The following is a 12970-nucleotide window of genomic DNA, read 5'->3' as shown; positions in this document are numbered from 1 at the left end:
TCCCTTGAACCTGGGAGGCAGAAGTTGCAGTGAGCCAAGATCGCGCCATTGCACTCCAGCCTGGGCAACAAGAGTGAAACTGTCTCAAAAAAAAAAAAAAAAAAAAGAACATTCCACCCCACAATAGCAGAAGGTACATCCTTTTCAAGTGCACTTGGAACGTTCACCCAGGTAGGTCACATTCTAGGCCAAGCTTGTCTAACCCGCGGCCCAGGAAGGCTTTGAATGCAGACCAACACAAATTTGTAAACTTTCTTAAAACATTATGAGTTGTTGTTGTTGTTGTTTTGTTTTGTTTTGTTTTAGCTCATCAGCTATTGTTAGTGTTAGTATATGTTATGTGTGGCCCAAGACAATTCTTCTTTCAGTGTGGCCCAGGGAAGCCAAACGATTGGACACCTTTGTTCTAGGCCATTAAGAAAACACTTCTCAAACTTCAAAGGATTCAAGTTATACAAAGTATGTTCTAGGTCTATAATGGAATTAAATTAGAAATCAAGAGCAGATCTCTGGAAAATCTCAAAATACCTGAAAACTGAAAAACAAACTCAAACATGTGGATCAAAGAGAAATCAAAAGGGGAATAAAAAAGGCACAGAGGGAGAGTGAGCATTGTGTTCCTAACACAACAGTGTGCTTGCTCAGGCTGGCAGCTGGTGGTGGTGAGGGAGTACGACCGGCCCCTGACAAGCCTAGAGGGGACAAAGGTGTACAAAGAGTGTACACTGAGGGCCTGCTATACGTAGGCTCCGTGCTGCCTCTTCTGCACACGACATCTCATTTACTTCCATTAACATTCTATCACATTCTAGTTCCACCAGGGACTAAGGATCCTGGGATGGTGAGGGGTTGGTTCTGTTTCTGTGATCCACAACCTAACAACTCTGGCCTGGTCTCAAACACAGCAACAAGGGTGTATGGAAAGGAGCTGCTGGAGGGGAAAGCTTGCTGTGTGCATGGGGACCTTGGTGTGCTCACCCTGCATACCCTCGCACCCACTACCTTGATTACAAGCAACATCAAGAGCTCCTTAAGGCAGGTCCCCTGAAGAGGACATGTTTAACATAGATTAATGTGTGTTCTTGAAAATGATACTCTTCATTTCTTTAAAACATCTTATTCTGTAGCCTTTTCATTCATTCCAGCTGTTTTTCATTTATTCCATTCATATGAAACATCTAGAATCAGCAGATTCACAAAATAGATCCGTGGTTGCCGGGGGCAGAGGTTGGGGAGTGACTGCTAACGGGCACAGAATTTCTTTTTTGGAGTGATGAAAAGAATCTAAAATTAGACCGTGGTAATGGTGGTACAACTCTGTGAATATACTAAAAACCATTAAACTGTACATTTCAAGTCGGTGAGTTATATCTCAATAAAGCTAAAAAACAAAGTCAAGTGTCCTTGCTGTCAGCTGATTCCTCCTCTGACTCCCTCTGGAGCCCACCCTAGCAGGCCATCGAGCTTCTCTGGCCAAAGACGGATCTTCTGCCCAGAGAGAGGACAGGGTCTGGATCCAGTTCTCTGCTTTGTCCCTGGGCCTCAGGCCAGCGGTGTGTACACTGGTAACCTGGTTCATAATTTCTTTCACCAAGTGCCTCACCTAGATTCACAATCTCTAATCTCAGTGTCAAGTCCATGACTATAATGGAGGAAGTGGGTCTGGAGAGAGGGTGGCACAGGGTGGCGAGTATCTGACAGGCACCCCTAGAGACGGGGCTGGCCTTCTGCTGTGCTTTTCCATCTACTGGATGCTTCTTCTCAAGCGCACAGGCCCCTCGCCTCACCTCACAGTGCTGCTCCTGGTTTCCTCCACTGTGGCCTTCACCATCACCCAGGGGTCTCCTTTCCTCATCTCTGTTCCCCAGGCTGGGCGAGGCACCCTTCGCAGGGGTACCCACAGTACCCACCCACCCCTGTCATGAAGCCACCTGGAATCACAAGTGTCTATTGATTAGAGTCTCTCTCCGACTACGCAGTGAGCTTCCTTCATCTCTCTCTATCCCCTGCGGGCCCTACAGTCCAGTATACAGCAGACACCCAATAAATGGTTGCAAATACACAGCATAGCTCCTTGTGTCTATACCTCCGTAATCATGAGGTCTGACTGCTGCCATTTGCATTGTACCTGTCATTTCCTCTAAGGCCCAGGCTGGTCAGGAGAGCACCCGGGGAGTCCCTGGGATAGATATTGAGGGCACTTGTGTGGAAACAGGCTACCCTGGCCACGGTCTCTTTGGGGGACATCAGGCAGAGATAACAGCCACTCCCATCGGTGGCTGGTGACAGTGGCCTGTGAAGGCAGAGGAGCACCTGAGCATCCTGTACACGGGCCCCTTCTGCCCCCTGGTGTCACTGTGGGGAAAGGCAATGGGGCCCCCTGGCAGTTAGAGATGAGGAAGGCTCAGTAGGTCCCCAAGTTCCTGATTCCTGGTAGAGCCACACAGGAACCCCAGGCTCCTGAGGACCCGGTGGGCAGGGACTGAGCAAGGGGAGAGGCCTACGGCCCAGTCACGTGTGGGCAGGCAAAACAGCAAAGGCCTGGATCCCTGATTTCATCCCTTCCCTCCTTGCCACAAACACTCACGGTGTCTGGTCTGGGTGGATTCAGGATGGGGCCCTGGTAGGTCTGGGGAATGTGATGGTGAGTGGCAAGGGCAGCTCTTGGCAGTACTGCTGTTTGTTAGTGTGGAGCTGACAGGCATGTTGGCTGTGCCAGGACTTCCTGGGCGGAGGCTCAGAACTGCTCAAGAAGGAAGGGCTCCAGAGGTAGGTATGAGGAGCTGGCTACAAACCCCAAAAGAATAAGATGGGCAGAGCGGTTTTAAATAAGACAGAGTATAAGACTCCAATAAACAAGGCCAAACCAAGGAAGCAGAGTTACATTTTGAGAGTGAGGCTGAAAAGCAGAGAAATGACAAAAGCGATCCCTGCAATGAGCAGATTCCAAAAGGGCAGGGTGGCAGGAGAGCAAACCCAAATGGGTACATGTTCCTCTATGGGATGCCAGCATCAGAGCAGGAACCGCTGTGTGGCCCTCCTAGCTGGGCTCTCCTGCTCTGGGCCTTCCTCATCCCTCAACCTCAAGCCCCTCGAGGGCACCCAGTGGACCAAATACAAGGGACTAATAGATGTTTCTGCAAAGACTTCACAGAATTCTTGTTTCACATGACTTTAGCTTGCTTTTCCCTATCTTGATCCTTGCAATTCTTGCAAAATGGAGATTTCTGCAGTCATATTCCCAGGCTAGGATCCACTTTCAGCTCCAGTCCAGCAGGCCCAACTGCTTTTACCATTTCTTCCACTCAGAATGATTCAAATGGAACTTGTGTTTCCATCCAAACCGTCTCTCCCTCCCATATCCCTCTATACCCTTTCTCTGCAGAGATGCAGGCATCGAATTCAGACCTCAGGCATGGGTCTCCCTCCTCCTTGCCCCGTACTGAATCAGCCACCCATGGAGCCCTGCCCAACCTCTGTCCCTGTGGTCTGGATTCCACCCCATCCTTTCCACTCTGGCTTCAACTCCCTGATCTACACCAGTGGTTCTCAATCTACACCAGTGGCTGCTCATTGGAATCACTTGGAGATGTCTGGATCCCACACCTAGAGATTCTAATTTGCAGCCAAGGTTGAGAACTACAGTCCAGGCACTGTCAACATTCCATGCCTAGAATGCCTTAGGAATTTATAAACTGGTACCCGCCACCAAGATTTCAAGCTTGACCACCCAAGTGACATTGGTGTTGTCTCTACTGACACCCTTCCAGGTGGGATGCACCCTAAGCTAAAAACTAGAGGAAGACAGGTCACCACCTCCCAAGGTGACCCATTCCTGCTTTGCATAGCTCTATTAGAAAATGACCCTTAAATTGAGTCATATGTCTGTATTCCTCTTTCACCTACCCATCTATCCCAAGGGCAGACTGTACCTGTTTGACACAGGTGTGACCTTCAGACATTTGAAAACAGCTTTCCAGAACCTCTGGGTCTTTCCCTCCCCAAACTGGACAAGGCCCAGGTGCTCTGCCTTCTCTGCATGACATGGCCCAGAACATTCCAGGTGAAGCCTGCCCAGCAGAGGGTAGGATGGCCACTGCCCTGCTTTGGGAAAGGCCTGCCCAAGTACCCAGATGTGTGTGTAAGAAGCCCACAGGCAGGGAGCCCAGCCTTACCTTACACTGATCCAGCGGTGTGTCCTCGGCCTCCTGGAAGACCACGCTGAAGGAGATGCTCTTGGGATCAGAAGAGAAGACCCAGCTGATGGTGAGGCCTGCTTCGGCCACAGTGATGGGGATCAGGCTGTAGGTGCTGGACCTCACAAACAGCTCCCTGCTACCCTCCCCGAAGCTGGCAATCTCATCCACTGTGAGGGGTACTTTGATCCTAAAATAAAAATACAGAGCGGGATCTGATTGATTGGGCAAAGTGTTTGTGTCCACTGGCCAGGTCATCTGTGGCTCAGAGGTGGCTGGAGACTTCTTGAGAGGATAAGCCCTGGGTAACCCTGGCCAACATGCTTAATTACGGGATGGGCAGTTCACTGCAACAAATGTTTCCTGAGCGCTTACTACATGCCTGGCATAGTTCTAGGCATGAAGGACACAGCAGTAAAAAATACAGATGACGTATTTGCCTGTGTGGAGCTGAAAGCCCATGGGAACTAAGGAACTGAGGATGGCCTGACCTGCTCCACTGCCTTCGTGGACAGGAAGAGAGTGCCGTGGCGCAGCTTTCTACTGCTCGCCTGAAGGTGCCCTGCTGCTCAGCCGTCTGTTTTCTCTCTGCCATTTCTCCTTCCAACTCCCTGCCTCACCCTTTCACCTAATTAGCACAAGCCTCCCAGCCTTTCAATATAGTCCATCTTTTCAGCCGCATCTGGCATCCATTGTAAGATTCCACATGGAAACCCTGACCTTTCCTCAAATGCCAACATCCCATACTCTTTATAATGTAGGGGTGATGCAAGTAATATAATGGTTTTGGGGAGAAAAGCTTGTTCTTACTCTCCCTGGGTAGAGAAAAGCTTCTTCAAGAAGTTTACAGGGTTCATTGACAGTGAGTTCCTCTGTTTTTGGGGTTCTGTGCTGGACTCAGAGTATTATGTGAAGAATGTGAGGTTAGGGGCCAAGGGACCTGCCTCACTGCATCCCAGCTGCAGGGCTGACCCTCTCATAAACCTCAGTTTCCTCATCTGCCAAACAGGGACAACCATGCCTGCCTCAGGACTGCTGCAAGGACTAGATTACAAGATAAACCTGGGGAGCTTGCTCCTCGGGGACCCTTCCAGGCCGAGTGGCACCCCTCCTACACTGTGCAACTCTGGAGGCAGTTAGGTTAGCTCACGGTCATGGAGGCAGGACCTCCAGTGCAGAGCTGCAACTTAGGAGCAGTGTGGCCTTGGGTGAATCACTCACTCATTTTTAGCCTCAGTTTCTCAACTGTGAAATGGGAAGGTGGCAACCATCATAGGCCATGCCCTGTGCTCAACAGTTTTGCATGTTACTGCAGTAGCTCTATGAGGAAGGCATGACTCTTGCCATTCTGCAAAAGAGGAAACTAAGATTCTAAAAGATTAAGAAATTCGATCCAGGCTCACACAGGTCTGAGGCAAAGCCATCATCTTCCTACCATACCAAACTGCCTTTTGTGGAGAAAATGTATTACTATCCCCTTTAACACAGGGGAGGGAACTAAGTTCAAAGAGGTTAGGTAACTTGCCCAACACTGCACGGCAAGTGGTGGTGCTGAGGGCTCATTTGCCTCCAAAGCTGGGGAGATGAATGGACAGACACCCCAAAGCTAACGAGAAGGTAAGAAATGATGAAAAAACCAGCATGCTTTAAAGAACAGCTCCAATACTCACCTTTGTGAGAATTCAATTCAATGCAATACTTCTCCATGTGTTAAATTCTATTTCTAATTAAGACCCCTCAACCAATATTTACAATTTTCAAGAATCTGAGGGCAGGTGTGGGGGTCCATTCTGGAACAGACATCTTTCTCGTAATGTGGAAATCTTACCATATTACCATGTAAAAAGTCACTTACCCTGACATAATGTCCCATTAATGCTGGAGCATTTTATAATTTTATGCTCCAGAATTCTCCCCTGGCACCCAGGTATTTGGATTCTGCCTCAATCATCTATTCTAGACATCATCTATTCAGTGACAAGGACAACACTCAGCCTCTCCAAAGGAGATCTTAACAAAAACAATCAAGGGTTTGCTCAAATATAATATAATCTTAAGATGCCTATTGTCTATAAGGCTCATGTCACAAACGTGAATTCCACTGAGTGACCTCAGAAATTCCAGTTTACATGAGTCAAAGGGTACCAACACATGTGCAGTGTTCTGAGATAATCCCAACCTTTAACATGTTTTCAGATGCTATCACGATGTGGTTGCTAATCCTTAGCTTGCTGTCACTCTCTTTGAAAGAGGCAGAAAAAAATAACTTTCAAGGTGTTGTCATTCTCCTCGCATTTTATTCCCACAACCAGCCGACCTATCTCGGTACTATCCTATTCTCCTCCAGGATATGCCTTGGATCTGTGTGTTCTAATTACTTCTAAATCTCATAACTTTCCTCATCCCTTTACTTGAGGGTAGGTTCTTTTACAAGTTTTATTATAAATGATTTCAAACATTTCCTTGTTCTTTCCCATTAAATGCCACTAAAAAACCTGAAAATGATTGAGCAGTTGTAGTAAAAGTGAAGGGCAGGAGAAGGAAGGCGGACTGATTAAGGACCCCCAGAATATGAGGAAAATCACAACAGCTTAGCGTCTCTGAGCCCCCCACCTACACATACTAGAAAACTACTCGTTATCCTAAGAGCCTGGAAAATCACGGTGTGCATGAGGAAAGACAATCAACAGAAGCCGACACTGACATCAATCAGATGCTGGAGTTATCTGTCAAGGCTTTTAAAGCAGTCATCAAAAAAATGCTTCAATAACAATTTTAAATGTTCTTGAAACAATAAAAAAGTGGAAAACTCACACCAAAGAAACAGAAGATATAAAAAAGAACCAAATGGAAATTTTAGACCTAAATAATTATAATAACCAAAATAAAAAAAAGTCACTGGACACTCAATAGCTGAATAAAGATGACAGTTACACTTGAAGAGAGAAAAACAGAAATTCCTCAATCTGAACAACACAGGGAAAAGAGGACTGCGGGGCGGGGTGCAAGGAAAAAGAACAGAGCCTCAGGGACCTGCAAGACAAGGATGAAAGATCTCACATTTGTATTACTGGAGTCCCAAATGGACAGGGAAAATAGAATACATCTGAAAAACTATTCAAAGAAATAATGGCTATAAACTTCCCAAATATGGTGACACATATAAGCCTAGAGATTCAAGAGCTGGGTGTACCCCAGATAGGAAAAACCCAAAGAAATTCATGCAAAGACCCATCATAGTTCAACTTCTAAGAACAAAAGACAAAGAAAAAACCTGAAAGCAGGCAAAGAGAAATAACTTATTATCTACAGGAGAATACCAATTTGAAAGCTAGGGGATTTCTCATCTAAAACCATGGAGGCCAGAGGGAAGCAGTAGCACACTTATTTCAAATGCTGAAAGAAAAAAACTGTCAATTCTATATTTGGCAAAACATCCTTTAGATATTTTGTGAAATCCAGCAGGGTGTGAAAAAGAATTATATACCGCAGCCAGTGGGATCTATCCCAGGTATGCAAGGTTGGTTTGATATATGAAAGTCAGTCAGTGCAATCCATCATATCAACAGGCTAAGGAAGAAAAAGTCTATGATCTTATCAACTGATGTAGAAAAAAGATCTGGCAAAAGTCAACAGCCATTGACGACCACTCAAGTTCTCTTTTACTATTTCTAATTGTCACTGCTGTGAGTAGCATGCAAGGGACATTTTGGTAGCTTTATCTTTGCACATCCAGTCATTATTTCCTCAGGATAAATTCCCAGACATAGGCCCATTGCATCAAAGAGAAAATACAATTCTTGAGCTTTTGGTACATCCTGCAGCCAAGTTGCTCTCCAGAAAGGGCGGCCCTGACACTTCATACTCCCCCAGCATCAACAGCTTGTGAGTGGGCTAGCTATTTAATTCTTCCTGCTTGGTCTGCCCCATAATTCAATATAGTGTTCGTCCAAGTGTGGTCCAAGATCACCTGAGGACTGGTGGAATAGATCATTCTCTCACGACCACATCTGACCCTTCAGGAAATTCTGTCTTCACCACCTTCAAAATAGGTCCAGAATTTGCCCTGGCTCTGCCCTCTCTGCCAACACTTGGTCCAAGGAACAAGCATTCCTCTAATATCCTTTCAACTGGTCTCCCCACTTTTGCTCTTGTCCTCCATCATCTATTCTCCACATGGCAACCAGCACAATTCTTTTTCAAATGTAAATTAGATTAAGTCACTCTTAATGCTACACACCTCATTTCGGGGTCCCATTTCCCTCAGATTCAAAGTCAAAGTCCTTACAATGGCCAACAAGACCCTATGTGCTGGGACCCTCATTTCCACTCTGACTCCACCTCCTGGTTCTCTCTGCTGCAGGCACGCTGGCCCTTTTCTAGGCCCCTCAACGTGCCAGGCACCATCCCGTCACAGGGCCTTTGTGCTGTCTGTTCCCTCTGCCTGAAATGCTATACCCGTAGATAGAAGCCTGGCAACTCGTTCACCTCCTTCAAGTCTTATCTTCTTACTGTCACTCTATTTAAAATGGCAAATTCCCCTTCCCTGTTATTCTACTTTATCTTTTTCCATAGCAAGCACCACCTTGTAACATTTATACAATATTGACTTATTTAATTATGTTGACAGTTTGTCATCTGTCAACCCCTGCTGGAATGTAAGCTTGATAAGGGCGAGGGGTGAGCCTTTGTTGGTTTTATTTACTGACATGCTCTAAGCACCTAAAATAGTACCTGGCACATTGTGATAATGAATAAATATCTGTGAATGAGTGACTGAATCTATTCAATGACAGTTATGCAGCCACTGGATACAACACTGGAGAACTCGATGATGTGGGAAAATACTCATGCTATAGCAAGTTTTAAAATACTGCAAAAGAAGATTTAGAATATTTGTTTGTGTCAAAAATTATATGTATATAGGTATATTAAAAAGACTGGAAGGCTATATGCCAAAATGTTTTACTTATCTCTATTTTCCTAATTTTTTACAATGAAAGTGTATTGCTCATACAATAAAAAAATTAACAAAGTTACTTTGAAAAAAGAACATGAGGTGTGGGAGCAATATTATAAAAGGGCACGGGGAGCTTCCCAGGGTGAGGGAACTGTTCTATATCTTAATTGTGGTAGTGATTACACTGTATCATTCATGAGAATTCAAGTACTGTATACTTGCTTGAATTTTAATGTATATAAGCTATACCTGAAAAAAAAAGAATAAACGAAGCCCCACTGGTATTAAGTTAGAGCCCCCGGGGTGGTCCCCAGCGCCAGCACTGGAGTGGCCATTACTCCTCCCAACGCCACACCTGGAGAGGGCCCAGGCGGCAGCTGCCACTTACATGAGTTCTCCAGACTTCAGCAGGCAGATTTCCGCATCCTGCCCCACGGGCATGTCTTCAGTGTCCTCAGGCGTTAGCGAGGTTGATGTAGTGTCCCTGAAATGTCACCAACGAGAACACAGTCATTTAGCTATCAACACACAGGGCCTCACATCCTGGGGTCCGCAGTCTTGGAGTCTTGGCAGCCAAATCCAGATGCATGGGGGATCCTTTAATCACAGAGGCCATGACAGAGACCCCGGCAGATTTTGTGGGTAGAGGGAGGGCTGCAGGGGCAAGGGCCAAGCAGGTGGACAAGGAGAAGACAATAGGGCTACAGCAGTTTCCCTGGAGCAGCTGTAGGGAAGAGACCTCCTGCTATAGGAAGGGTGAGCAGAAACACAAATCAACCACTCTCCTAGCCCACGCCAGCAGAGCCACTGCCATGGGACCAAGGTACCAGCACCACTGGGTCCTGCCTCCTCAGTGCCAGTGCACGACTAGAGAAGCCTCTGGCCTATCCCTGGGGCACAAGAACAGGCACCCAGGGGAGGTTTTTAACACCTTCTGAATTATGGATTCTTAGAACATATTGGCAGATTGCAGTCCCTGCACTTCACTGATGGGGACACAGAGGCCCAGGCAGTTCCTCTGAGGCAGAGCTGGAGCCAGAACTAGATACCCTGACTGCAACTTAGTGCTTTCCCTGTGGGGCCCCAGGTCCAGCTCAGCCAGGGGCTTATACAATCTCAGGTGCCTCAGAGCCCAACCAGCTCCACTCCCTCGTTCTGCCAAAGAGGAAACCTAGGTCCAGAAAAGAAAAAATGGCTTTGTCCTCATGTGAAGGCATCAGTGAGGAAGATCAGCCACTCAGTGTGGCTTCTTTTTAAATTGCTGCAACAATCTGTGCTCTTCCAGGAGCTGAATGCCACCAGCTCTGAGCAGTGGGGCTTCCTCTAGCTGAGGTCTCTGCCCTAAGGGCAGGGGATGTGGTATGACTGTGGTGGGGTCCACTGTGGTTCCAGCTTCAGCGTTGTGACTGTGTGACTCATGGTGAGCTCTTTCCTCCTGAGACCCCAGTTTTCCTTCTCTAAATGGAAGCAAATGGAACCAGATGGACTCTGGGTTCTGAGGGCTTGAAAAGGCTGTAAGTTTTAAAGGACTCAGAGGTAGCATCTTGCAAGCCCACTGGTTGAGAAAGAGGTGGGCTTGCTCTGGTCAGCAGCTTCCTGCCCACGGCCTCTGTTGCTCTTCTCAGGGAAGGTGAAGGAAGAACGCGGGCTACAGCACCTGCTGCCACCGGGGGCATGCCTTGTCACTCTGGCATTTATTTTTCTTCCTGGCCCCAACCCCCATCTTCCTCCTTGCCTAACATCTCCTTCTTTTTGCTTTTCCAGCCGCTGGCTTCCAGGCCCCCACTCCCTCACCCTGGGACAAACAGAAACAGGGAACATCAGTGCAAGAAGCTGCTCAAGGAGCCAGCTCGTGCAGTCACCCACTTGACAGCAGGAAAGCAGAAGTCCAGAGGAGACAGGCCAGGGTCACTCAGGCCTGCTTGTTTGCCTTCATCCTTGTCCAAGGCACAAATACCATAAATAAGATAAAGAAATAAAGTAGAATGAGAGAGACTCTGAAAGCTGTACTTGGTTCTCCCAATTTTCCTGCATTCAGGATAAAAGACGTTCTAATCTATGATTCCTTCTCTTCCTCCATCACCCTCCTCCCTGACCACAGTGATGACAGACAACGCCTGATTACCTGTAAGCAGATGATTCACAGAGCAGGTTTCCCAGACCCTTGCTGGCCCCGGCGGATGCCCTGCATGAGTGAGGTGGGAGTGGGACAGGTGGGTGATGCAGTCTCAAAGGTAACAATTAGGACAGAGGGCTTTCTTTTCAATAGGTTTTCAAACTGTAGGCCATGACCCATTTAGTGGGCTGTGAATCAATTTAGGAGGTTATGACCAACATTAAAAGAAATAGAATAAAATAGAAAATATAATAGTATATTGCATGTTGCGAGGATAAGTATTTATGAGGCTCTTGGGTTTTGTTTGTTTTTGAGACGGAGTTTTGCTCTGTCGCCAGGCTGGAGTGCTGTGGCACGATCTTGGCTCACTGCAACATCCAACTCTCCGGTTCAAGCGATTCTCCTGCCGCAGCCTCCCGAATAGCTGGGATTACAGGCATGCATCACCACACCCAGCTAATTTTTGTATTTTTAGTACAGACGGGGTTTCCCCATGTTGGCCAGGATGGTCTCAATCTCCTGACCACATGATCGGCCCATCTCGGCCTTCCAAAGTGCTGGGGTTACAGGCCTGAGCCACTGTGGCCAGCCTCGAGGCTCTTGTTTTGATCGTATGTGTACACACATGCACACTAGGTAGCCATGCAAAATGTATTTCTTACCGTGAGATACGGTAGAAAATGTTCAAACAACTCAGAGGATGTCAAGGGATTTAAGAGCTTGAGAAAGGACGGCAACCAAAGCATGACCACTAGAGGGCACCCCACCTCCTACTAGAGCTGCTTCCGTTCCTTGCTATCGAGGCAGTCTCAGGGAAGATACCAGATACTCACTGCCCACGCGGCCTTCCTCCTCCCCTTGCTCTGGTCATGGCAGCCTACTGCTAGCTTGGCTGATGGCATGCCACCCTTTCCGTCCGAGTTTTTGTCTGGAGCCAGTGGTCAGCTGAGATCAATATCTCTCGAGCACACATGTTCCAGTCCGTCAACTTGTCTGTCCCTTTGTGGGTGCCATCCTGGCATTCCTGGGCAGCCTGCTGTGCGCACAGCCCATGCCCAGTGAATGTCTACATTATTTCCCTCAGAGTAAGGTTTTCTTCTGTCCCAAATGCTCCCAAAGGAGGACATACCAAGCCTCCGCATTAGAAGCGAGTCAGAAAATAAAGTGGTGAGCACAAACCAGGCAGCCCCTGGCACTGCAGTCCTGGAGTCCACACCTCTCTGAGTCATGGTGGAGCCCCTCCAGCTTGGTCTCTACAAATGGGAGTCTATAGTCCTTCCCTGTCACGAATCAAATGGCCTCGGCCTGTTTGTTGTGTAATTACTGCACAAATTTAATCCTGCAGACTGCCTGCGGTACACGTCTGCTTGTTTAGAAACTAGCCGAGGGAGGAATGGATGCCTGGAAAATCCCTATGGCCCAAGGTGCCTTGCTGCCAATCTGCCCCAGGGGGCGCCATCTCCCGTCAGCCTCGCTAAGTCCCACAGAGTGAGAAGCGTTGCTTTTCCTGATTACACAGGCTCCTATCCTCCCTCTGGTCAGCCTCCATCTGCGAACAGTCTCCTCTGAAATGGAGATGTCTTCAGTTTAAAACTGCACTCTTCAATACAGTAGCCACTAGCCACATGTGGCTATATAAACTTAAATTAATCAGATAAATTAAACTAAAAATGTGGCTGCCTGGTTGCACTAGCCACA

The 12970-nt window shown here is 47.4% G+C and overlaps 1 protein-coding gene across 2 annotated transcripts in view; it reads right to left on the bottom strand.

Moving 5' to 3' along the window:
- FYCO1 (FYVE and coiled-coil domain containing 1) overlaps positions 1-12970 on the bottom strand; it is a 77769-nt gene that overhangs the window by 9009 nt on the left and 55790 nt on the right. The window contains exons 15-17 of one of the 2 annotated variants that reach the window (XM_011981081.1): positions 11282-11341; positions 9545-9640; positions 4176-4386 (exon numbers count right to left, since the gene is read on the bottom strand). In XM_011981081.1, coding sequence (XP_011836471.1) covers positions 4176-4386; positions 9545-9640; positions 11282-11341 — 367 coding nt within the window. The remainder of the gene's footprint in view (positions 1-4175; positions 4387-9544; positions 9641-11281; positions 11342-12970) is intronic. The other variant, XM_011981082.1, reaches the window with a different exon arrangement.

Source organism: Mandrillus leucophaeus, unplaced genomic scaffold (assembly GCF_000951045.1).
Source record: "Mandrillus leucophaeus isolate KB7577 unplaced genomic scaffold, Mleu.le_1.0 Scaffold22, whole genome shotgun sequence".
Taxonomy (NCBI): Eukaryota; Metazoa; Chordata; class Mammalia; order Primates; family Cercopithecidae; genus Mandrillus; species Mandrillus leucophaeus.
The sequence above is the reverse complement of the archived record's forward strand: the minus strand, read 5'-3'. Positions and strand labels throughout refer to the sequence as shown.